Source organism: Notothenia coriiceps, unplaced genomic scaffold (genome assembly GCF_000735185.1).
Source record: "Notothenia coriiceps isolate Sejong01 unplaced genomic scaffold, NC01 NC01_scaffold00026424, whole genome shotgun sequence".
Classification (NCBI taxonomy): Eukaryota; Metazoa; Chordata; class Actinopteri; order Perciformes; family Nototheniidae; genus Notothenia; species Notothenia coriiceps.
The window spans coordinates 491,477-518,317 of record NW_011359125.1 but is presented as its reverse complement, the minus strand read 5'-3'; the positions used below and the strand labels follow the sequence as shown (position 1 = coordinate 518,317).

Here is a 26,841-nt window from a genome sequence, read left to right as displayed (position 1 = left end):
TTGTAACGTACATTTCTGTGAAAGCAATATAATACACAGCCTTCTGCAGCCAGTAGCTGCCGCCGGCTGTATCTCACAACATGCTGAAACAGCAGTTTCCATGTTCCTCCACAACTTTTCAGATATTGACATGCAACATAAGTAATAATAGATGTGTGAATAAAAACACAATATAAAGAGGAACTGTTTAGAACTTTGTTCTCCATTTATGTATTCAAGTAATAAAAAGTCACTCTCACATTTGCATGTTGTTTTGGTTCCTGTGCGGTGCAAACGGTTTGCAGACAGTTTGCAGACAGGCGGCTGTGAATTGCTTTGCAATAAATAAGACCCAGAATCTTTAACGACGGCAGCAGGCAGGGCAGAAAAACAGAGGGGTAAAAACTGGGCCTGGGAATTTGACCTAGAGGGGTTCGTCTCCACTAAATCAAACATACTTCACTCAAGTATTATATAATTAACATCACATTGCAACTCGGGGGACAAGAATAAGTGCCTTGTCATGTATTATTTTCAGGATAAAAAGGATCCTGCTCTTAAATTCTTGGGACCAGTAAGGCTTTTTTTTCCTTTGATATTAATCCCTGCTTCACACTTTGCATTTAAATTCCTAACACCTTCTACATTTAAATTGCATACCAACACACTCAGAGTTTCCATCTCACCTCCACTGGCTCTAATTCCAACTCTATTATAACAGAAATATAATAATATTTAATTAAGTTGAAATATTTTCCCTGCACACAATCACTGTCAATTAAAAAAATGAAATGTGCATACTTCTGTCCTTAAAAAACCTGAAACCCACACATGATCACCCCCTCCTCCTCTAATGGAGTGATCAAAGGACGCTTGTTGTGTCAGCTCTTCCCCAAGTGAATGCTACAATAAATTATTTGTACATTCTTTAAGAAATGAAGAATTGGCCAGCGTGGAAATAAATCCAGTGATGTGAACCACACTGTCTGTCATGTGATAATTAGCATCAGAGCCATTTGACTGCAACTGATCCGCCAGATACTTCATGGAGGGTCACAGCTACTTTCACATTGAGGCTTAAAAGGCAATGCAATTCAAGTGGAGGGGAAACAACGGCTGAACACAGAGGTGCGTGCGGCCTGAGAGACAATAAGAGCTGTCCGAAGATTTTATTGGATATAGAACAGAATTGTTGATACAATTTAATAATAAAAGTATATTGAAAGTGAAAGAAATCATACCAGGGCTCTCAAAGGTGCAAAGGCTTTAAAACCATGTGAATCAACAGCGAGGTCACACACTTATTGTAGTCATGTGATTAATGTCCCTCTATTTCAAATCATTTACAGTTTTACACATTCGCTGGCTGAGAAGAGACAACAGCTCTCGACAGCTAATGCTAATCTGCTAATGCTTTATCAAAACTAGCCGCCGTCATCATCATCATCAATATCAGCAATATATGTATAGTATATATATTTTTGTTAAATCAATGTTAATCGTCGCTAACCTTTGCGCAGGTCATTTTTCTTTTTAATTTCTGGCAGCGTCTGGCAGAAAACCACAACACTGAGGAATGCTCGAAAGACACGTCACCAAAACAGGCGACCACAGGGAAGGGGACCAATCTCTTTGAATACAATTATGGATTTCTCTAGTTTGGAAAATTGTTAGAAAATGTGGGAATAATGCAGGTAAACGACTCAAAAAAGGTATGCTTTGGGTCTACTGTGTTAGTTATGACACTTTCCTTAAAGAATATGGTCGGTGAAAGTGACGGCCTGGTGTCAATGATACAGAGCAAAGTGCTGCAGCCATTGAGAGAGAGAAATGAAGAAACAGGAAGGCTCACCTGGCGCAATGATGCTGCGAAGGCTTCATGGGAGCTGTTGAGGCGCGTTCTGAACTGGGAGCAGATGCTTTTGGCCAATTTGGCAGCACTGAGACTTTCTATGGCGTCCTGGGCCACTTTACGCTTCCACTCTGGAGTGATGGCCGGTGGGTTCACAAACGTTATCCTGTGGATTATCTGGAAGCAAGACACACAGTAGGAACACTTCATCAGAGGTCTCCATGCAGCGAAAACTCTTATAGCTGAATGTATTGGACACTGACCTGTTTGATTTGATCCCAGAAGAGTCTGGTGACAGAGGATCCTGAAGTGAAGGTGATCTCCACATGATAGGCAGCATTCAATAACTGTGGCAGATGAAACGAGTGGATAAATATACAGCCAAAGCCATGGCATAAGCTATCAGTTAATGTAGTCTATGGAGGCAGGTGGAACTGAAGCCAAGTGGAGTTGACAGAGCATATTGAAACCTTTGTTTTGGTTTGCTTTTCTACAAACACACATAGAGACACTATCCACCAGGGCCTGCAACACAATGACCTCCTTATTCACTGACATTCAGAAAATCAGACACACTGTCAGTGCTTCAATGTTAGATACGTATGTGTGTTGTACCTGTGTGCACTTTAAATACTGTGACACCATTTCTTCCAATCAACCATAAAGACCTAGAGGACGTTTCAAAAGATGTGCCCACCTGCTTGAGGTGATTGGAAGTGATATTGTGGACAGAAGTGTCCATGTGTGACTTCTCCAGACTGTTGAGACATCGCTCCAGAGTTCCTACGAAGCTCTCCCTCAGATAGTCCACAGAGCTGATCAGCTTATTGGCCACGGCCTGATTCAAGCGAACCACTATCAGCTCCTGGATCTGGTGGATGCAAGATTTGATCTCCTTTGACGTAAAGGGCTCTCCATTGGTTGTTACAATGATGTCTGCAGTTAAAAGAAGAAGGTCAGATTAATATGTGGTATTCGTGACAAACAAGCAGAGGGAAATCCTGAAGAATAACTGCAACACAATGACCTCCTTCTTCACGGACATTCAGTAAATCAGACACACTGTCAGTGCTTCAATGTTAGATGCGGATGTGTGTTGAACCTGTGTGCACTTCAGGGTCCATTTAAATACCATGACACCATTGTTTCCAATTAACCATAAAGAGGTCATTATACAGTATCTGAAAGCCTCCTCCTGCAGGCTTTTCAAAAATATTTGAAATTGCATCATCTCATATCTTCTACAAATTGTAAACACGATCTTCTCTCGATAAGCAACTCTTAAAAAAGAACATCTACAAACATGGCACATCACCAATGAACGATTAAGAGCCCACATCAACATGTCTTTTTGAAGGAAATGAATTCAAAAGCGATGTTTGTCTAAAACATAGCAACTTCTCTGCACTAAACTCCTGTCTTGATGCCTTCCAGTCACGTTTCTTGAACACACAACGGAACTGAGACTGATCTTATCAAGTTGTATCATGACATCTACTTAAACACAGGCAGTGGCAGAATCTCTGTGTCTGACTTCTGTTAAATCAAAGATGAAGACTTTTGTGTTTGTCTTTCCTGTCGTATAATAAGTATTCACTTCTTACAATGCAACTCTTCTTTTTGTATTTTGTACCTGTCTTGTTATACTGTAATTGTTTTATTCCAATGGCTTCATTTGTTTTCTTTAGCACCTAATCACGAGGGTTTTTGTGAAGCACATTGTGTTGTACTGTAGTTGACATTTTCTACCAATTAACGATGTAAACATCAGAGTCACAATGATTTCTCATGGTGGACCTTTCTTTTAATTGGCTAAAACTGTTTTTGCTGCTGCCCTCATCCACAGCAGTACATTACTGCTACTTTAACATCGATCTACTTGTGCGATCCACCACTTATTAACATATTATCTTCTTAGATAATACGAGAAAACAACAGAAGAGGAACCCTGTCTGACTTGTAGCGTGGATCCAGGGCGTTCACTCACTAACCTGTAAACTCCAGGTTGGCAGCGTCCTCCAGCAGCTGCTCTTTCATGCTGCCCAGCGTTTCCACAATCATCTCCTTCATCTCTTCTTGTTTACGGTTAGCGATGGCCATAAGGGAGGTGAAAAGTTCACCCTCTTTCTCACGGGTGTACTCCAGCCTGCGGGGTGTAATCTGCAGGTCCCTCTGCATGTCAAAGGCCTGCAGAGGAGGGGAGCAGAAACGATAAGGTCTGATGGTGATTTATTATGGGCATACCAGGTCAAATCAGTTCATGAGAATGCAGCACAACAGACACACAGATGAACAGCACTATCCTCTGACCTGGTTGATGAAAAGATCTAGACAGCGACAGTGGACCCCATTAAGCAGGTTGGCAGCCTCCACCTGCTGGTTCTGAAGCACCAGGCGAGCAAAAGGCACCAGTAACCGATGCAGCCTTTCGAAAGCCTCACCCAGTACGCTCTGGGGCTTGGCACCAGGGGCGGGTGTCTGTGTAGGGGCCCCACAGGGGCAGTTTGCCGTCGGGCCACAGAGGAGGCCGAGGGAGAGCAGCTGCTTATGGAGGGCGCTCTTCTCCCTCTCCTTCTCTTTCTCTTTCTCCCCACGGCGGCCGGGCTCTGGGGAGGCTGCTGGGATAATGTCAGGGATACGGATAAAACAAATGGGGTAGGAGAGCAACTCTTTGACCTTCCAGAGCTCTGCCACCTGCTCTGTGCTTAGAGAGTCCTGGTTGATGGCATAAAGTATGATGGGGACCACTCCCCGGGTGAAGTCTTCCAGCACCTCTTCTATAGGCTGGACACTCGGGCAAGGCACCACCATGACCTTTGCTTCCTGAGGACAAACCACATAAAAATATGAAATGTTACTTGTTAAAAGCTTTGTAATTCGTAAACCACAATAAAGAAAGGAACAAATAGCCAGATTTATCAAATACAGGAACTAAAATGGCCCCGAAGAGCGCAGACCTCTACAATGGTTCTAATGATTACGATGTGTTCATGAGATATAAGTCGTAATGTGAAAACTAAATGTGTTGCATTTCCTTGCTCAGAGCGTTTAAACAACAACAACAACAACATGGTATGAGCCTTTTCTTTGAAAGACTTTTTGTTCTGAGTTAAGGGTCGTTCAAATTATCTTTTATTTGAACTATTAAATGTATTTATCAATTATGTGTTCAATAAAAAATGTGACCACAGTTATTGTGACATGGTTTTTTCATTTTGTTACATGCCTAAAACAAACACCCCAGAAAAACATACTCAGATTTAGCTTTTAAAGGTCTAATGTCTTGACACAAAAAAAACGTCTTGAAAAGCTCAACTTAAGGTATATTAAGTGTACAAGTGTTCAAACTAAATGATGTTTTAAACATCTTCATCTGCAAAGGGAAGAAAAACATGTCCACACATATCACATGCTCCTTCTATTTCTGAACCCCTAATGGCACATCAATATTTGTGATGGTCTTGGGAATGTCTGCAGCAGGGCAGGGACATGACAAGTAAAAACACTTTCTTAACCCATGATGAAAAACTACTTTGACTAAAAATATTCTCAGCTTGAGAGGAGAGACCAATGCCTGGGAAAAGGCAGCCAGAGAAAAGAGACAAAATGACCAACAGCTAGACAAAGGAGACAGTCAGTCCTGTCTCCAAGAAACAACAGCAGAGCCTGAGCAGTCTCTCTGGAACAAAGATAGCCTGCAAACATTCGTTTCAAAATCCATGTACAATGTTCAAATTGATTTAATGCTGTCAGTTTTCAAAAACAGCACTTTGAGAAAATGTCTATCTGAGCCTGCCCAACAGAGCAAATCATTCAAGACAAATGGCCACGTAGGAAATTACAGTTTTCTTCTGTTAGCATATTTTAAGGGTAATTGCTAATTCAACAGGTCTTCGTTAACCAAGCAGACTTGTTTGTATTCATTACTTGAGTAATGCACAAAAGACAAGATGGACCTCAAAACCTTTTTAGAAACAAGGTGATAGCAGAGCACCCTTTAGGTCCTCTTGTTGCTCATGTTGAGTTGGGAAGCACGGGTTGACTCTGGGATGGAGAGAAGCATAATTAGCAAGTTGGCCTCTAAAGCAGGTTGCTGTGATAACGGCAGGAGTGTGTGAATACCACAATGAGCAGAGAGATTCTGTGCCTTAGTATACTCCAACTGAGACAGGTTTGTTTGATTCAGTCAGAAGAAAACTAAAAGGGTCGATTTAAAGTGCTTTGGTTTATGACAAACCTCACAACTATCCAAGTGACATGCAACTATTGACTTGAGTTGAAGATTATTTCATTATACTTCACCATGTAAATCACACTAATAAGGGACAGCAGGTCCCCACGCATCTCAGTCACATGTGAAAATCAACAGGGGTCTGAAATGGCTCTAAGCGCTGACGTTTTGGTTCCAAGTATTAATCTATAACACGCTTCTGTTTTTTAGATATGTATCTTTGAGTAGCAATGATAGAAGTTTTAAAAATGTTAAAGCTTTATTTATTCAACCAAGCAATGCCAACACATTGCTTGTCTGAGTCTGAATGAGGCAAGTCATGCAAACTCCATGCTATGGGTTTTACCAAGAAATGTACACACATTTAACAAAGCATTAAAATACAATAAAGTCAAGAATCCACCAGGAATTGAGTTATTCCATAACGTTAATCAGGCACGTACTGCCTGACGCGCTTTTGTCTCAAGCACATTTTAAACATCCATTCATTGTTTATGGCAATAATGTTAGTCAACATTAGTATAAATTGATTTTAGTAGCAGAAATGCTGGATTGAAACACCTCGTGAATAGGTCTTTGTTAGCACAGCTCACACAAAACACTAAAAACATTTGTATTTTGTTATTAAAACACGGTAAAGTTTTTTGTAACAATGTTTCCTAGATTTCAGTTGTAACCATGGCAAATTCATCACAGCAAAGGGTTTGGGATTTTTAACATGACCTAGTCATGTGAATCGCACCAGACCAGTGGCATTACGTAAGGGGGCAGGGCGGGCGGCCCCCAGGCAGAGTTAGGCCTATTTTCTGTGGCTGTGTGATGCTTGCGAAGGGGCCTTGGACTAAAGGATTAGAGACTAATTTCCACGTGTCACACATGATAAGGAATGACTACAATCCTTACAGCATGCTAAATCAATTCCCTCCCTGAAGATATTGTGACTTTCAGCTCACACTGGCTGAATACCAGGATGACTGCCTCACTGTGTCCAAAGATTCTTCCTATTTCCATGTTAGCGCACAATAACCAGTGAATCCGTTTCTAAGAAGCGATCAAACCTAAACAAGACAAAAACAACTGGAGAACGATGCATTTCTGCAGTAGCACCATTCGGGTTAAACACTGAACAATACAGGGAATAATCAGCTCTGCTCAGTCATCTGGCAGCTTAACTATGTGTTGAACAAAAAGGCTGGTTTAAGCCAGACACAAGGATAGGGGAAAAATCAAATCATCTTTCCTGTTTTTAAGGGAACACCACACAAAAAGGAAAGTAATGTCTGGCCCATAGGGTTCAATGATGCAACTCATACAAGGCTCTACTGACCTAATACAATGAATGATGTGTGTCCATTCCGACCGAAGAAAAGAGCATGTATGCAACTTGTATACATGTGATGTCTTTAACTTCTTATTGCTCACATCAATTATGTTCAAAGCTTCTCCAGGTGCCTTTAGAGAGCTCCCTGAAGATAGGACATTGAGTGGACATTGTACTGCAACCATTAGATCCAGTGGGCGTCTGCAGCGAGGTGAAACCTACCTGTAGCAGTGGGTGATGCAGGGTGATCTCCAGCTCTGCCAGCCTGTGGGCCGGGTCCTCACATTCCTCATGGATCTCCAGGTCTTCCCGGGGCACGGTATCCCAGCGGCCACAGTTAGCTGCCAGCTGGTGAACAAGCTCGTACTGGCCGGGCAGCGCGAGGCTGAGCCGGGTCTGTCTCCCGTGGGTGAAACAAAGCTTCCGCCTCTTGCAGACCGTGCCCTGGACTCCTTCACAAGCCTGTCCGGCCTCAGGGCCCAGGGGCAGCAGCCTCTCCCCCAGGAGGCAGTTGAGCAGCTGGTAGCGGGCGGCACAGTCCTGGCCCAGTACCAGGATGTACGGGGCGGCGCCCACAGTGTTGCGCAGGAACTCTTCCTCATGGCTGGGGAAAGAGATGCAGCTGAGCTGGCCTGGGGGAACGGACAGAACAAAAGAGAAGGATTTTCTCAGTAGGGCTGTAACTCACTTTTTCTCGTTATTTATCTATCTGCAGATTATTTGCTTTATTGATAATGTTGTCAAAATGTAAGAATGAGGTGAAAAGTGACAATGCCAATTTTCCAAGATGTTGGCTTAAAATTCTTGTTTTGTCAATCCATTACACAAAGATGTTAAGTTTCCCACGATAATCTCAAAGTCAAAGTCAGCTTTATTGTCAAAATGTCTACATGTGTTATACATACAGAAATCTCGAGATACCGTTTCCGGCAGTCCCACAGTGTGACATATATACATAAAACAAAAAAGGGCCTAGATAAAAACGGGGTATACAATAAGTAATAGTTTTCAACATTTTAGATGAAAACAGCATGTTCTGCAACATTAACAGTTACTCGACTGATAAATCCATTATCTATGACTAATTGATTGGTTGCCTGATCATTGTGCCTTATCTTACTCCTCAGTAACCTTAAGCAACCCTGTCTACTAGTAAGTGAGCTTTTTTTTGGAACTTTGGTCAAATTTAAAGCCGTAAATAGGGTGTAAAATGACACTTTTTATTTGTTATCTGATGATGACTTACAATATCAACAAAAGATTCTATTTAGAATTTTGAAAAAATTTCCTTGGGGCTATTGTTTTCTGATCTAGGCTTTACATGTGAAGTGCACACAGAGGAACTGATTGAACCTTCTTACAGAGTGCATCACAACTAATCCCCAGCAATGTTGAGTCACAGTCTAAACGGTTATATAAAAAAGAGAGTAGACATGGCCAACATTTCTTTCATATAAAAGTGCATTTCTTTCTAACAGATATGTGAATTTATTGTCAATTCAATGTAGCACACGATGCATTAAAGTATGACAGCATGACCCCTACACACCAAAACATCAGATGAAGAATTATTGAATGATCCTTTAACATCATATGTTGCCCCTTTGTGTCCAAATTCATTTGCAAGATGACTCTAGTTTGGCAGGTGAAGACATGTGTTAGATTTTTCTTATGAAACGCAGCATTTCTTTGTCAATAATCTCATCTTCAGCTTAACATTGTTCATTCAACACTGAGAAAATGTATGTTGACTTTCTCGGTGTACAGTGCACCAGCTCTGACTGACATAGCTACTCCTGCAGATGTGACACATTCGATGTTATCAATATTTCATAGAAGAAAGTATCTTTATCATATGATCAATACAGCTCACTCATAATATGTGATACAGGGAGCTTTGAAACATTGTTTAAAACCACTCATCTTGGTGGTTGTAATGGAGAAGTGTGAAACAAAAATAAAAAGAGGGGTGGGGTATGATCATTTGAAAGGTGTCTGAAATATGATACAAATGTGTCCACAGCCTAAAGTAAAAACCTAACCAGCCAACCAAGCTCTCAGCCAGCCAATGAGTGCAGAGATTCCTGCATATTTGGTGCACTTAGTCTACTCATGCTTTTCAGAGGGGGTTTAATCCCTTTAGTTTTCCCTAACCCCAATTAACGCATTTTCCACTCTACTTGTTGATGGATAAATCACTTGGCAGTAGAAACGTATTAGCTCTTTCTTTGTGATGCAGAATTTTGCCATATGCTGCTTTAAACATGGTTAAACATGTTCAGGTGTTGCTGCATGTGTTGAAACCTACCTGCCTCAAAAGAAGCTGATTCCGAGCTCATGGTCGATGCACAAGCATTGCTGTAATTTTGCCTGATTTCCCGGAAGAAGGCATTGGTCTCCTTCAGGTTCTTCTTCAGCTGTATGGTGTGTTTGTTGTAGCTGTTAAATGTCCTTGTTAGTTCCCGAGCTAAAGGAGTGGTTTTCTGTTGTTGCACATTTCCCTCCATGGTGAACTGATAGAGCTGCTGTCTTCCCCTTGTTGTGATGTACACGGTTAGCAGGTGCCAAACAACCAAATCAGTTGAGATGCTCAAAAGTCTGTGCAGTTATCTCCCCTTTAAGTAAACATGACGTGTGTCCAATGCCATACACCTGCTAGGCTGTGCAATACTTCACTTGTAGTCAGTTTAACATTAGTGTATTAGTGCTAGACATTTAACCCTGCAGTGTTTGTGTCCGTGAATTACGCTGTGCATGTGTCTTTAGTTGTTATGATGTTGAAGCCGACTAGCACTAGCTCGACGTCGTCAGTTGCGTTTAATCGGTTAGCGAACAAAGTAATGGCTATGTCGGCATATTTCTTAGTTAACACCAACTGTCTGACTGAATTCAGACAAATAAGTGTCTTAAAAATAAAAAAAAACACAGTCACTTGTTGCCGACTAATGTGCTAAATATTGTGCGTGTTGCGACCTAGCCGTGGTCCAGACACCGTTAGCGCTGCTAGCCAGATGGCATCTCCAGTCCGTCCTCGCCTTGGCCTGGCACAACACGCATCGCCTTTAACTCCACGGAAACAGCCCACTGCCCCGATTCACAGCCATACAGCACTGCGGGTAAACAAATGGTGCCCGGTGATGACAGTTGCCTCCGAATGACAACCCGAGCACGACAAAAAGCGTTGGCGTTTTCCTGGAGATCTTCCTAAACTGGCTCTGGCCCGGAGAAGCCAACGGACATCTTTCTCCCTGGAAAAGGACGGCGAAACAACAACATGAACTGTTTCCTGTTTTGAAGATGATGAGGAAGATTAGAAGACCCAGTGGTGGTGCAGGGCGAGGTTGTGTCTGCACCAACTCACATAGCTGAGACCATCAAATCTCTGCAGTCACAGCGCAAAACAGAAAGTCGACACAACCAAAGTTTGGCAGAGGAAAGGGCGGGGTTCGGGGTGACGCACTGCAGTCTGGGAAATGTAGGAATATCAAAATAGTATAGATTTGGATAATAATACATTCAGATTTTCTTAAGAAAGTTTGTCAATGTAGGTATTTTACCTATTTGAAGAGTGTATTGTGAGTGCATTAAAGTGTCTTATATATGCCTATTTTATCTAAGTAAAGGATTGCCTTTAATATGTAACTATGAAGTGTACTATGAACAGAACCCAATATTGCACAGTAGAATGTGTGTGTTCTATAAAATATAAATAGTGATCAGTTATTAAATAGTGTAAAGGTTGGACCATGTCAAAGTTAAATACAATCAGATACAAAAGATTAGGGATTTTAGGTGTTAAATTACAGCAGCTAATGAGTCAGCACATTCAGACTTTTAAGTAAGGAAGTTTTCTGCAGTTTTCTTTAACTTACGCATTGCAATTGGGCTATTGACGAAGAAAAAAGTATAACCAGTTTTGAGCACAGGACTCCATACGAATAATGAGCCCCCTCTTCTGGCAGACATACCGAATTACATAAACAACAGCGTCAATGTTTTGTGATTGGTCTATTCTCTCTCTGATTTCATAAATGACAAAATACAAATCATGATTATTTATGGTGGAAATAATGTGGAAACATAACCGTGGGAACATGTTTCAAATGGGGGGTGCTGTGGGGATGACACCAGGGCTGGTTCTGACCAATGTGCTGCCTTATAGGCAAGATTTTAGCTGGCAATGAAAAACCTCTGCAAAAGACCAATACACGACAAAAAGTGAAACATATTGACATGGTGGACAGCTTATATAAAAAGGCTTCAAATGTATTTAGTATTATAACATGTTTTAATTGGGGGGTGGACTTCACATCCTCTAGAGGGGTCCGGGGGTGAGGATATGAANCTATATGCTGTGAGCTGATTATGGAGCCTTCATTGTAACAGTAATTCAGATGCAATTAGCCTATATAAAAGGCCTCAAATTGGAAGCTCTGTCTGGGCCATCTTTTTCACTCAATTCTGCAATAGGTAGATCTCGCCTTTCACCTAGGCCGAGGTCGGTGATCTTGGGCTTAAAAAGGTTGGTGACCACTGATCTAAACCCTCAGAGTCCTTTAACTCACTGAGCCTCTCAGTCTGACAGGACAGAAATCTCCCTCCACATTATTGTAGAAACAGCTTCTTATATCCATTAGCGCAACAGAACAACAATCCCCGCCGGTACCGGTGCACCCCCTCTCTCTATCTCTCTCACTTTGGCTGTGAGCTGCGGGCGCCTGATAAACCAACATCCCCCATTTCATCACTACAACGTCCATCGTACAGGGCAAATGGAAAATGTAACCGGGGTGAAAAGGGTGTTATCTTTACTTAATTATGAATGTTGTTACATCAAGGCTGAAAATTCGTTTTTTTTTTATTATATCTTGTAGAAGTGCAGATCCCCTGTCCTCCACCAGGGGGTGCTGCAGCATCCTCAACACCCCTACTTCCCACGGCCCTGTGTGGAAATGTGTCCCACTATTTTAGTACATTTCAAGATGTAGAGCATTTGATTTCTATTGATCTATTCATCAGCTATGTCAAATAATAATACATTGTGAAGAGGATATTAAACAGTGAACATGTGCTTATTAGGTAAATATGTGACATAGCCACTTGCTGTCTTATTTGGGTTAAACCAACTGTTCAAACCATCCAACACATTCTTATAACTTGCAGGGTGCCCTCCAGTGGCCAACATCTTTAACGACATTTATAATCCAACCACTTGCTCTTTTCTATAATGTATTTCTCTCAGGTCAGTAGGCAACAGACTGTCTGTTTAGGGTGAACCTGACTAAAAGGTAACACACATGCAAGCTCCATGAAGTCAGCCAAGGTTTTTGAATCGATGTTTGTTATCAGGATGAGGATAAAATGATATCATAGTTATATCATTAGAAGTATTTTCACATAATGATACCAATGATATCTCTGAGTTTATTAACAGTAAGTGCTTGCGACTATAACTATGCTATTCCAGTGGCTCTTTTCACAGTTATTGAACACCGCAAAATGGTGTCAAGCGTTCAATTCTCTGTACATATGTCGTTTAAATTATCATTTTAACTAATCTAAAAGGTTAAAAATAAAATGATTGTTCTGAGCAATATAGTTGTCACATTAATTGTTTCTATGTTACAACAGTCTATGGTTACAACTAGGTGGATGTTTTACTTAGTTAAAAGCAATAGTTCAATGTCAAAACATTGAAATAGAATGATAAAATATTGCATAAAGAATTTCACTAAAATGTTAATAGTGATGCATAAAAGCATATTGCTGGTAGTTGGTCAAAGGTGGAACAATTTGAAAAATGTGGGTGGTTTAATTTTCTTTATTAATGTATTCTATGTATTTTTATTTGTTGTTGTTGTTGTTGTTGTTGTTGTTGTTGTTGTTGTTGTTGTTGTACATATTATTATATAAAGTAACCAAAGCTGTCAAGTTAATGTTGTGGAGTAAAAAGTAGGATATCTCCCTCTGACTTGTAGTGGATACGAAAATATGAAGAAGCAACTAGTACCTTACATTTCTACTTTTAATTTTGTGGTGCGCTTGTTGTATATGTTTTTGCACACCGATTGTAACATCAGTAGCACACACGCTGGGAGAGCATGTTGTGCTCCTCATTAGAACTACGAACATATACTTGAATCTAAAAGAAGCAAGAGCCTGCCACAGCTTGGAAATAATCTGTTTGAAATAAAAGTCCTGCTTTAAAAATGTTTCAAAGTAATACTTCAAAAGTCTTTACAGTAACATTTTTGAAAATGTTTGTATTCTAAATTAATGGATTATATGTTGTGATGCATAATAATTTACTATATCTGCTGGTTGTTAAAGTGTGGCCAATTTTAATTTGATTTCATATATAATATTTCATATCACAGTCATCTAATTCTGCAGAGTACAGTTATCATAGTGCTGTAGTAGAGTAAAATAACGTAGAATACATGGAAATGCGTGTATAGTAAATTAGCACATACGTCAACGTTGTTATAAATAGGCTACAGTAGCCTGAAGTAAAAGTACTTAAAGGTAATTTCCACCACAGCCAACCATCGGACCTTTTAAGGTACACGGACTACTGCCATTAATAAGACATTCATGTTGCAGTCTGCTGCTGCTGCTATTAGTTTGCACTGTGAAGCATCATAGAACAACCACTTGGATTGGAGTTTGAAGTTTGTGAAAAAATAAGTCTCATTACTTTGACTTTAAAAAGTAAAATGTTACTTTTTAAAGTCAAAGTAATGTTAATTATTTCCCTGGGAAGCTTAGCAAGGAAACAAAAAACGGACCTAAATATGTGATTGCACACTCCCCGGCGCTGCCCCGTGTCTCATATCAAGCGCTCCTCTGTGCACCTGAACCGCCCCTCCACTATTTGACGTGGCTGAGGTCAGCTCGTGTCGTAGCACGCCGTGTACCTGGTGCTGATAATGGTCACCGCGCCGCACAGGGGACACACACGCGTTTAGTTTCTGTCTTCAACGCTCACTTGTAGTAGTCTGTCTCACTGCCGGAGTTGGAGGAGTTCATGATTACACTTTTATCCGATCTGTACCTTTGGTAGCAACTTGCTCCAACACCGGCAGAGCTCCGCACGGGGGAATGCACGTTAACAACGACACCTGCATCTGTAAACAAGCCAAAAAGAGCAACACCGTTGTGTCAGCATGGAGGACTTAAATGTTTCCAGTCTTTCGTCAAACCCTAGGCCGTCTGTTGGGGCTTGTTCAACCGAAAATGCTCCTGTTTTTGGAAAAGCTCCGTCCCAGGTGACCGTGAAAAGACAAGCCGTGAAGAGACACCACCACAAACACAACCTGAAACACAGGTACGAGTTTCTGGAGACCCTGGGGAAAGGAACCTACGGCAAAGTGAAGAAAGCCAAGGAAAGATCCGGGAGACTGGTAAGAACTAACTATGTTATTTAATTACAATTGTACATACTTGTTTTGATCCTCAACACAGTCGGCATTGAAGTCTGTTCCTGTTCTGCGGCCCCATTAGCCATAGTTGCTTAGCGATTGAGAGCTGTAATGTTTGCACACATAATATGGATTTAAATTATTCAAGGCTGGCTTCCAGTTTCTCATTGTAAATAATTACAAACTAATAAAGGAGGTATGTTTGTGTCTGCTGCGGTTATTTCTTTGTAAGTTGACAAACCAGCTAATGTTTGCCCTCAGACTTCACTGTGTTTGTTTTAGGGGGGCTGCTCTTACTTTTCTCATAGTTTTCCTGAAAGCTGTGTCAAGTCCTTGCTTCTGATTAGATCACTGAATACGATGTTTATTTTAATATTTGCTCAATTGCAACCCTTATACTAATCTTAACATTGTATTATCACCAACTGTATCAGTGGATACCAAAACGTCTGGTTGACACTTTGTTTGTACTTTGCAATGTTAGTCCTTTGTTTGAACTAAAAGCAAATCATTAACCTCGTAATAATCATAATAATATAAAAATGAGAATAATTATTAAGCGGTGTAGTAAAATCAACATTTTCACATTGTGATACCAGTTCACACATATATGGTCCTGTGTGTGTGATAAACCTATGAATAAGTTATTTGTGATGTACTAAAACAGATCGCTTGAAAACAAATCACTACGTGTGTGTAAGATCACCCTGGATCCTGTAATGCTGTCACCGCACACTAAGTCACCTCCTTTTGGCCCCTCTTTGGCATTAAGACAATAAAGGAAAGGCGTTTTGTTGGAAAGGTTGTGTGACATTGTCTCAGCTATTTAAACAGGAAAGTTAGGTAACTTTTTGTGATAAAGCTGGATGGGGAAAATATCAGCCACTAGCAGTTTAGGTAAATTCCAGTTCCCTGGGACCTAAGGGGAAATGGGAGGAATTTAAAACCGACTTGACAGAGATAACCCTGAGGCACTGGGAGGAGTTGGCAAACACATGGAAATGCCGTTTTTGTTGAAAGATAAAACAAATGCTATAGTGTATCCAAATTTAGAATGTGTTTTACTTCACCAGAAGTGCTTGTATTCTTAAATGTCTACAAGTGCATTACCTGTTTATGAATGATGGTAGACTAATCCTAAGTAACACCTCAGTACAATGCAATACAATTTAACTGCTTTTCTAAAATAGTTTCAACAAAAACGAATGACTTCTTGAAGGTTTACTGCAGGGCTTCTGCTTTTTACCGCATTTGGTTTCACTAGTTATGATTTATAAACAGGCAATCGAGTCTGCATAATACAATAGTTCTTCTATCAATAATCAACTATTTGTTATATCGTATATTCTTATTTCCATAGTGTAGTGTATGCAACAGGAATTGCAAATTATAGGCAAAGTATTTAAAACAAAAAGCACACCTATTTAAAAAAAGGCATAGTGACTCATCAAAAAAACCAAAACAGATACTTGGCCTGGAAATGAAGTCTCTTTGCCAGCAATTTGGGCTCAGCTGACAGGTGATGTTTACGAGAAATACTCTGTGTAAAACGATCATGAGTGAAAGCGCTTAGAAGCCAAGGAAGTTAGTCAGGAATTCCCCCTTTTTACCTGCAGTAAACAAGTAGTGATACAGGTTCAGCCTTGTCAACCAACACAATCTCTGCTGTGACAAGACTTCCCGCTGCTGATGCACTTTGCTTTTATAGGATATGAGTTGGTGTCTGAAATTGATCCCTGAAGGCAGCTACCTTGTTATAGTCCTGCCTGAAACCTGTGTTCAAAGAAACATCAGAATACTGATTATCCCAAATGTATGTTTTGAATTCAGTACGGCTCAAACAGCAGTAAACATAGAACGGAGAAAATTTCATCTGTGTTGTTTTTATCCACCTACCTTTTAGTATTGACAACACAATGGACAAAGATATGTAATTTGACACGGGGAGGGACACGGCACAAAGGATGGCTTCATCTTGCGTGCGTTGGCACTACAGCTGTTCCCATTATCTACATGCATGATTTGATTACATAACCCACTTAGGTTGGAGGTTTCAGCACACATCGCTGCGTGACATGAATTCTAAATGTGCATCTGTTACTTAACACTTTTTTAGGGTTTCACAAGGTATTTACAAATCTATTACTGAGGTTGAGGGCAAAGTCTCTTCTAAGTCTTCAGTGGCAACTAGCTCGTTTCAAACTAGTTGTTACTACATTTAAAATCTTTTTTTTAACAAATTAAGCAAGTAAATGCCTATGGGGAAAATGTAAAGCAGTAGTGAGTAAATATGAAATGTAGGGCTGCAATAATCGTTATTAATTCTTGGTCTATACAAATTCCCCCAAAACACAAATTCAAAGAAAATCAGCTAAATAAGAACCAGGAACTTGGATTATTTGCTAGGAAAATGGTATATGAATGATTAATCATCAGAATGTTTGTTGATACATTTTTCTCATTGGTTTCAGCTCTAATCCATAGTTTTGCCAAATAAAAGTATTCAACTGAAACCCAACTACTATTAATACTAGTTGTAGTAGGAGAAAGGATATATTACAATTAACTGCCAATGCTTTGTTAATTATGGTATTTTATTTATGTGTGCATACATGGGAAAATGTGTATGTTTCAAAGTTAACTTATAATGTTAATGCAGTATTAGGTCAGTCGGAGATATTCACTAAAGGGTACGTAACCAACCCTAATGATTATTTTGGTTTATATTGAAATGGGCTTAGTTATTTCGGGAATATTCGTATTAATATGAAATGCAATGTGTCGGGGAGAGGTTACATTTTATTTATTTTGCTCTTCGCTTTAAATGAATCATACACATCCACAAGCTAACACTAGCCTTTCCAGTTGGCTTAGTTAGCTATGCAACAGTTACACTTCAAATTGTTGTTCAAGTGCGAAGAATATGTGTTTATTCGTACAGGAACTAAAAGTTTTAGACCTCAGTGCCTATTGCGTGGAACATGCTGATCGTTACAAAGACTGCACACACGGGGATAACTGCACAGGGGTGTGAACTCATCATGAGTGGGAGTCCAGCCCGTCTGAAAGCTATGCAAACAAAAGAAGGAAACCACGGTTCCCAGAATCGGGGAGAAAGCTATGTGGTGTGGACACCATGCTGACCCGGAGGAGCGCCGAGGCCAGACGGTGACTCATGACGGGAGACAGTTGTGTGTTGGGGTTGGGACTGATATGACAAGTCGCTGCTTTACTCACTTCCCTTGTGTCTGTAGCCTCAGGGGTTTGAAACGAGAGAAAACAAAGACACCCCACCACTGCTGCCCTCCTGGTGCCTCATGACACCCTTCAGCGTCGGGGTAGTCTGATGACGCACTCGGTGCACAGAGGAATCTCAGGCATCTGGGGTTCAAACACAACATGAAGACATACAGACATGTCAAAAGCTCCCCAACAGATTCTATTCAGATTTACATTTCTTTATTCTTCTGTATGAGTCTCACAGACGTAACAGCAGACAATGGATTTCATTACAGCACACAATAGTTGACCCGGTGTTCCCTCTGCCTCGGTGGAAACGACATAGCAGAGTTTACGGCTCACTGCCCATTGTTCCTCTCCCAAGAGGACATACCTTGGACGGAAGGCTAGTCTTATTGAAGGCAGAATGAATAGGAATTCTTAAAAAACCGAAACTATTGCCAAAATGGCCGACATGGCACCAGGAAAAACACTTCGGCAAGAATCTGGGGATATGATACGATTCAGGATGTACATTAAATATATTGAGATATTAAGCAAGCTGATATCATGCGACTGATTTTTTTTTTTAGGAAATAATTTGAAAGAAAAAGGTGTATTATGCAATCAGAAGAGTGAGATTTGCATGTATGACAGTTTTACTGCAGTCTGAGCCGCTGTCTGCCATAAATATTTGCCTGAAATCTATTAGATATATGTATTGTTTTTAAGAGTGAATACAGCGTCCCAAAACATAATATTGCAATGCTTAAGTGTATTCTTCCAACTGTAAATTTGGAATAATTACCAATGAAACACACCCTTGTGCATTTCAGTATGCACCCTCACTCGTCTGGTTTGACAAGTATCTCATTGAGGCTTATGTTGGCAAACCATTAAAAATGGTTATTGCTGTGTAACTAACACTACAAAGACGGTTTATTGTTTTTATGACTCCTCCAAAATTGTGCTCCGGTTACACTGTGTTAATGTTTACCATTATTCTGAAATTATTACTTGTGGCCACAGCGGCTGATGATTATTACACAGTGGCTTTTAAAGAAAATATTTGACTCTGAAACTATAAAGCTGTAAAATGTTATTGAATATTCCCTGCAAGTAAGTAAAATAGATTCATTTCGTCTTTGTTCAGGTTGCCATAAAGTCGATCAGAAAGGAGAAGATCAAAGATGAGCAAGACCTGGTTCACATTCGCAGAGAAATTGAGATCATGTCCTCACTCTGCCACCCGCACATCATCACCATATATGAAGGTACAGTATGCAAAATGTGATGCTTTTTGTGTGTAGTTTACATCGTGACTGAATCTCCAGCATGCAGCGTGAAAAGTGATGCCTGAAAAGATTTCTCAAACAGTCTTTGTTTGAGATTCAGAGTTTGGTTACGCAACTCTTTTGTGCAGAATATGCTACGTTACATAAGAGTTTATACCCCGTCAGCGCTGTGGGATAATGTGCAGGCCTCGTGTCTTCCAGTGCCTCTCACGCCTGATCAGATAGTCATCATTCAGTGTTTGTCCACTTCAGTGCATGTTTGATTACAATACAATCATCATGGGGCCCTGTTTATCCTAATCAGAGGAGTGAAATAGGGGCTAAAGGAAGTTCTGTAGTTTGTTTTCAATGCGTCCTTAATTGAACATACAGTGTGTGTTTGTACTGATCAGTCCAGATCATTCAGTTCCATTACGGTGATTAGTTGAGTATGAAATCCGAAATAAAAGGTGTTTTTTTTTTTTTTTTTCAGTATTTGAGAACAAAGACAAAATTGTGATAGTGATGGAGTATGCCAGCCGGGGAGACCTGTACGACTACATCTGTGACAAGAGGAGCATCTCTGAGCGGGACACCAGGAGCTTCTTCAGACAGATTGTATCTGCTGTGCACTACTGCCATCAGGTAGGCAGTCTCTCATAATCCAATCATTTTATACAGAGCACATTGTTTTCTTTTACAGAAGATGTAATCATGGGACATTGGAATCAAGTTTTGAAAAACAAAATGTAGGTATATTACCTATGTATGGTGTCTATCTCAGTTCCCTTCATGCGTGGCTGCTACAGTACGTCAAAGCTGATGACGCAGAGCCCCACTAGGACTAGCTGCTTCGCTCATTGTTTTTTTCCAGGGCAGCGGCACCCCCAAAGTTACATAATGGGTATTATTCAGTGTGCGCCTGCTGATCTGCACAGGGAGGCTGTGAGAACGCTGCAGGGGGAAATGAACAGTTTGTCTGCAGAGAGCTAGCGTCAGGGCTAAAGGCCAACCGGCCCAACACACACAACATGCACGGTCTGACACTCTTAATGAGGGTGTGATGGAACAGAAAGGCTACACACACACACATAATCAGTTGTGGTTTTTACAGCACACTATATTTTATTGTAGCAGTTCAGCACTTTGCAGAGCTGCTACAGGTTTGCTAGACAGTATTTACAGAGTGAATTGCCCTGTCATATTTTGTGCTAACCATCTGTCTCATTGCACTTTTATTGAGTGCTGATGACGTCTCGTTAAATATTTAATTTTCCATGTTACTTTATACATTGATTGAACATAGCCATCTTTTAAAAAATGGTTATATTATGGTAAACGACATGAATTATAAAGTAACGCAATCGTTTCTTTATGACTGCATCTTAACAATTACTAAATGCTTCAAACATAATGTATCCGTTGCTACAAGCAGCAGAAGTAGTTGACCTGCATGTTCGAGAGCAACACGTTCAGGCTGTGCTCGAGTCAAAGGCATGCCCCCCTACAGAGCGGAGGACAATGAAGCACAGCTGATGTACCAGAAAAAAATCTCAGAAAAGAATGTGTTCTGTCCCAGTAATGACTGATCCTTTTATAGGAAAAAGACCACTTCCAGTAAACTGGTGCATAATGGCCCGGGTGGAGACATTATCATTTAAAATGCAAAAAACGAATATCTTTATTTCCCCTCCCTCTCAGAATGGAATAGTACACCGAGACCTGAAACTGGAGAATATTTTACTAGATGGCAACGGCAACGTGAAGGTATGTTTATGGGACAAGTTCCAACCAACACAACTACACATTTACACACACAGGGCTCATGGGTATAAAAGTCTGCAGCGTTAGGTTATATCATCTGTGTTAGTTTAGATTATATATGACAGCAGATGGTGCTTTGTCTAAAGATATAAAGGACATGTGTAATATCCATAAATTATATGATAATATCTGACAGAATATATTTTTTTTCTCTCCCTTTTGGCAAATTAATTACACACATTTTGTGTGGGTTGTTTGGGCAAGGAGGTAGAGCAAGAGCAGAAGGAACATACATTATTAACGTGCCACTGGATAATTAACACAATTTTATCAGGTGTAATATTGATAATCTATTAATACCACATTTTCTTCCTACTCTGATCTAATGAAAATACTATGTTTCTCAGGTTAATGTCTCCTTCTTGTTCTCACAGATTGCAGACTTTGGCCTGTCCAACCTCTACCAGCGTGATGAGTTTCTCCAGACCTTCTGCGGCAGCCCTCTGTACGCCTCCCCGGAGATCGTCAATGGACGGCCTTACCGTGGGCCGGAGGTGGACACCTGGTCTCTTGGTGTGCTGTTGTACACGATGGTTCACGGCACCATGCCATTTGATGGAAATAACCACAAGGCATTGGTCCAACAGATCAGCACTGGAAACTATCGTAAACCCACCAACCCCTCTGGTGAGTCTTTCATCTCAACTTTTTATTCTAGTCATGGTCTGGATTAAAATGGAAAGATTAACAGGTTTTCTTTTCTCTATTGCTCTTCCTCTCAGATGCATGTGGGCTTATACGTTGGATGCTAATGGTAAATCCTGAGCGCAGGGCCACAATAGAGGAGATTGCAGGACACTGGTGGCTTAACTGGGGCTACCAGCAGCCATTACTGGCCGAAACAAAGAGCAGTACACTAGAGCAGACCCCTTCACCAGCCTCCCCCTCCACATCACACCCTGCTGGGCTGGCTAGCATTGCTAGTTGGCTGCGCCGTACATCAAGACCTTTGCTGGAGAATGGCTCCAAGATGCGCTGCCTGCTCCGCTCGCCGGGCGGAGGAGGGGATGTAGTCCGGCAGCGCTCTCTGCGAAGGTCACGAAAAGAAAACAATGTCTCCCAGACCATTCATGAAGTAAGCACAGACAGTCGCCCCTATAAGGGTATTTTAAAGAGGCGCAACAGTGTGAAACAGAAGGCCCTGAGTGAAGCCCCTGCTGTAAGTCCAGTGGAGCCTCAGAAAATGTTGGGTGATGCTACAGCGGCTAATGCTCCTTCGGCTGCACTGCTGCCCCGCAAAGGTATCCTAAAGAAGCCCACCGAGCACGAGTCCGGGTACTACTCCTCCTCTCCTGACAACAGTGATTCTGGCTGGGCACCACAAACTAAAGAGTGCCCTTCAGCACCAACCCATAAGAAAGGCATTTTGAAGCGCAATGGAAAGTTCTCCTCCGGCAGGCTGCAGGAGTTTGGCTCTCTGGACCAGCTGGCAGCTTCTTTACCGTGCACAGGCGCCAGGTCGAGGCCGAGTGGCGGCATCAGCGAGGACAGCATTCTGTCTTCTGAGTCCTTTGACCAGCTGGATCTGCCAGATCGTGTACGACATCCAGCACAAGTGGAAACACCAGCCAAGCCTAGCTTGAGAGGATGTGTGTCTGCTGACAACCTGCTGGATATCAAAGAAGACAGGATGCTGGGGGCCGGGCCACTGAGGTCCTGGAACTGCTACGAGGCTGGAGTGGCTGACAGTGCCTTTTCCATCACAGACTGCGATAATGTTACAGAGGCTTACAAGCAGGCCGTGGTTACACGAGGCTCTGCAGCAAGCTGAAGTCCAGTTATTATTGAAGAACACTGACTAAAGAATTGTTTTTCAGAAGTTTTGACTAACAGCTAACTACTGAATACTCAAAAGCCAAAGTGCATTAAGCGAAATCACTAGTACATTTTAGTAATAATGATCAGCTAACTTCAGGGATTTGCACAGTACCAAAAAAGAGGTTTCTTGTTAAACATCCGATTGTATTGTATGGTGATTGTTGCCTGTCATTTGAGTAAAACAGGCTATAAATAACCAGATGGCACAGTATTTTATAAGAATGATGCTGCAGTTAAACATTTCCATTTCAAAGAACCTTAGTGAAAGAAGCTGATGTGGGTCAAAAACTCTGGTCTACTACGTCAAAAAGAAACAGTGTGTTAAACACTTTGCTCAGTGACAATTGACAAAAAAACTGACACTAACAGTCAGCGGTTGTTTGAATATGGCTTAAGCCACAGAGTAAGTGTATTTTATTGTCTGCAGGACAGTTTGATAAAGTGTTTACAACTTAACAGCTGACAACAACCTTAATTTTTTTTAAGCAATAATGACCAGATTTAATGCTAGGATGGGTATTTTACAGCTTTAACTGAGCTTTGGGTATGAGGAAAATGACATTTCATGGATACCAAAGATGAAATTTGCTATGTCATTGGACTTTTTTTGTTTGTCTTTATTCAAAGAAACAAAAAAAGTTCCAAGAGGAACGTTTGTTTGTAACAGGGACTTCAGCTCTCAAAGAGCATTTTTTTTCCATTGTTTTTTTTCTTCTTGAAATTACTTGTTTCGAGTTTGGATAATACTTGAATGATAATCATATTGAGCATAACCAGTTGAACCTGCTTTTTGCTCCTGAGCACAACAGCACAGGTCATTCACTCTGTGTGCAGATGGCAGTTTCACAGGAAAGGTGGGGCTTACTTAAGTTTTTTTTTAAAGTTTTGCAGGTCACAAGTTGAAATTCTAAAAATGGTGCCCCAGCTCTCTCCTCTAGGCTGTGTACAATGTATAGCTCTTCAACTGAATGTACAAGATCAGTCATGAAGCTCAGGTGTATGCATTTTAATTTTAAATATCTTGACACGAGCGGTGGTACAGTATTTCACAAAGCCGGATTAGAAGTGTATCCTTAAACTAATAAAGCGTTAGGTTTCCAAATGTACAATCGTAAAATTATGATTTTATAAATGCTGATAAGGATCATTAAGTTTGACACGTTATCTGCTATCTGGTTCCAACTCCTGCTTTATGAATGGCCTCCTGGTAATCAGAGAAAAAGGTTTTCTTTCTTTCTGTATGACATGTCACGCTGCAAACTGGAGTTGCTTAATTGGATTGGCCTGCTGGGATTAAATTAGAACATAAACCCAGGCCTGGAACATTTCCGCACTCTATCACCCCATGGAAACCTGATGCATACAATGTATTTATCAGCTATAATTGAAGTATTAAGTTATTGTATAATAAGTTGCAGTACCCAGATGCTGCAAAGCCATGCTTTTGTTAAGGAACTGGAATGGTAAAATGTGTATATTTTCAGTTATTTATGGTTATTTTTTGCCAAAATAAGAATCTGATCAGGAATGTAAAGCCTATACAAACGTAAACTAGCAAATACCTTATTTCAACTGGGAGTTATTGTCATTCATTTCTATTATGTAACAGAAATCTGAATATTTTATTCTTGAAGTGTGACACAGAGGAAGACGGGTCTAAAATGGTATCTTTCACTTTTTTTGTAGAATATATAAAGTGCGTTTGGGCATTTCATTACTGTTTATCTCTCCCCCTTGACCCAGAAGTTGCAGGTTCTGTTAATATTATTTTCTTTAACAGTAATAAACCCTGTTTGCCAAAGTTACTGGGTTTATCGTTTATATGACCGTGTGATATGCCATGCTGTTATGCCTGGGATGAGGAAATCAATAAAAAAAATGGTGAACTTGAAAGCTGGACATTGTTTTATTACATCTTTTATGTTGCCGAATATTGATAAAAGCCACAAGGGATTTGAATATGTTGAAACCATGCATAAAACATATTTTCACAATCATTAGAACTGTCCAGATATGAAGATTTTATTACATTTTCAATTAATCAAGATTAATGCTAAATATATATTTTAAAAGTAGATATAACAAAAGCAATCTCAAACTGTAAAAGCTCTACATGTCGCAGAAGGAACTTGGAAAAAACTATGATAAAAGAGAAATGGCATTTAGAAACATTTATCTTGATATTTAGGCTCTTTCTTCTACATGCACATGTACTTGCATCTATAATTCATTTTAGCCTGTCATATCAGGGAGGAGTGTTTGAGATGGATTTCCTGGGGAGATGTCACTGGTGTCAATACAGCATCCTGAAAGACAGCAGGGGTGTAGCTGATCTCTGAGCTGTTTGCTCCTGATCTGCTAACACTTGCCTGGAAACCAGAGGGTAGGCTGAGCTCCAACACAATGCCCAGTTGCTCATAGCAGAGGAGGACAGGGCTCTGTTCATGGTCAGGGACACAAGCATAAGTTCTTCAGTGGGACATGGACAGACTTTCTTTCTATAGATATTGACTAATAATCCATGTACATGATAACTGACTCTTCTAAACAAATGTCAAACATTTATTTGTATTTTTCCCAAAGACTGTTATCAGAGTGCTTTCTAAAATGATCACAAACATTCCCGACAATGTTGACAATAGGGCAAAGTCCCAAAAAATATTATCGACAAATGTCAGTTAAAGGTTACCCTTACCAGATCAATGACCAAAAGGTTGGCCAAAAACGTCATCACTGAATCAGAGGAGTCCGATAACTGTAGCCTCTGTGTGGCAATGCTCACACAGGCACATGCAACAGTGGAGGGAGAGTACACTGAAAACCTGCCGTCTGAGGAAAAGAGAGGGATATAACTTACCTTAAAATTAATCATACTTAATTTATTAATTATGATGGGCAATTGTTGTTCACTTGAAGTATTGTAGACTATTGCAGCAGGTGCTAAATAGGCAAGGCTCGAAGTTGACATTCAAACAGATGCCACCATTGTAGACACACCCTGATGGACAAAAGCAGACATTTTCCAAAACCTGATAATGTGGTTGATTATCCTAATTGCTTCAGGCAGGAGATACACTGAGACGAAGCATTAGATATTCAATCCTCGCTCAGACAACTTTTTAAAAGAGTTACATTGTCAGAAGTCAGGAATTGTCTTAATTGTATGCGCTGTAACATCATAGTCTAAAACAGCACTAAACTGAACGTATCCCTGTGACCTGCTGCCTCGGGCAGCACCACAGAGATTCGTGGGAAATCATCCAGCTGAATAGTTGGACGCTGGTCTTTAACAGCGGACAACACAGGATTACACAAACTCAGCTCTTTGTCTCCTAAATGAACTGCTGACACATCGTAATCAAAGTTATGGCTGCTTTGTGTCCATTGTCCACAGCGTGGAAATACTTTTCTTTCACTGTTACATTAAATGCTCACTTCCATTTTCTTTATCACTGATTGTATGACAAGGGATATAAAATCCTAGTTTTATTGCTACAATAGCCTTATTATTGGGCACATAAATAATTGAACAGAGATATTTATATATATATGGTAAAATACTTGCATCCACTGCTTATGCATATTCTCTTCTAGTGTACTTTATTAGGGAAAAAAGCATCTTGTGTTCGATAGGGAACTTACCAGTGACTGACAGAGCAATGTAGGAGTGAACATGCCTGCGCATGTTAGGAAAGTGGTGGGGCTGAACAAAGGGGAGAGCGTGCAGGACTGGCTCCAGGAAGTCAGAGGGTACCACAGACGCCAGACACCAGTCTAACCTGGACACGACTTCCACCTCCCACTGCTGAAACACACACACACACACACACACACACACACACACACACACACACACACACACACACACACACACACACACACACACACACACACACACACAC

General features: G+C 40.7%; 3 protein-coding genes across 4 annotated transcripts in view; 1 reads left to right on the top strand and 2 right to left on the bottom strand.

The window, feature by feature from the left end:
* Positions 1–1,484: 1,484 nt before the first annotated feature.
* On the bottom strand, positions 1,485–10,820 carry dstyk (dual serine/threonine and tyrosine protein kinase). Its single transcript, XM_010784720.1, has 8 exons — positions 9,692–10,820; positions 7,606–8,015; positions 4,142–4,654; positions 3,823–4,018; positions 2,529–2,767; positions 2,095–2,178; positions 1,832–2,008; positions 1,485–1,529 (listed from the first exon to the last, which is right to left on the bottom strand). The coding sequence occupies exons 1-8, from the start codon at positions 9,888–9,890 to the stop codon at positions 1,485–1,487; spliced, it is 1,863 nt and encodes a 620-aa protein (XP_010783022.1). The 5' UTR covers positions 9,891–10,820.
* Positions 10,821–14,248: 3,428 nt separating this feature from the next.
* nuak2 (NUAK family, SNF1-like kinase, 2) lies at positions 14,249–24,832 on the top strand. Its single transcript, XM_010784625.1, has 6 exons — positions 14,249–14,786; positions 19,177–19,297; positions 19,791–19,942; positions 20,999–21,064; positions 21,496–21,748; positions 21,844–24,832. The coding sequence occupies exons 1-6, from the start codon at positions 14,550–14,552 to the stop codon at positions 22,890–22,892; spliced, it is 1,878 nt and encodes a 625-aa protein (XP_010782927.1). The 5' UTR covers positions 14,249–14,549; the 3' UTR covers positions 22,893–24,832.
* ccnd3 (cyclin D3) overlaps positions 24,827–26,841 on the bottom strand; it is a 3,841-nt gene continuing 1,826 nt past the window's right edge. Inside the window, exons 3-5 of one of the 2 annotated variants that reach the window (XM_010784627.1) lie at positions 26,582–26,744; positions 25,635–25,768; positions 24,827–25,308 (exon numbers count right to left, since the gene is read on the bottom strand). In XM_010784627.1, coding sequence (XP_010782929.1) covers positions 25,180–25,308; positions 25,635–25,768; positions 26,582–26,744 — 426 coding nt within the window. In that variant the 3' untranslated portion in view covers positions 24,827–25,179. Of the gene's footprint in view, positions 25,378–25,634; positions 25,769–26,581; positions 26,745–26,841 lie in introns of both variants that reach the window. The other variant, XM_010784626.1, reaches the window with a different exon arrangement.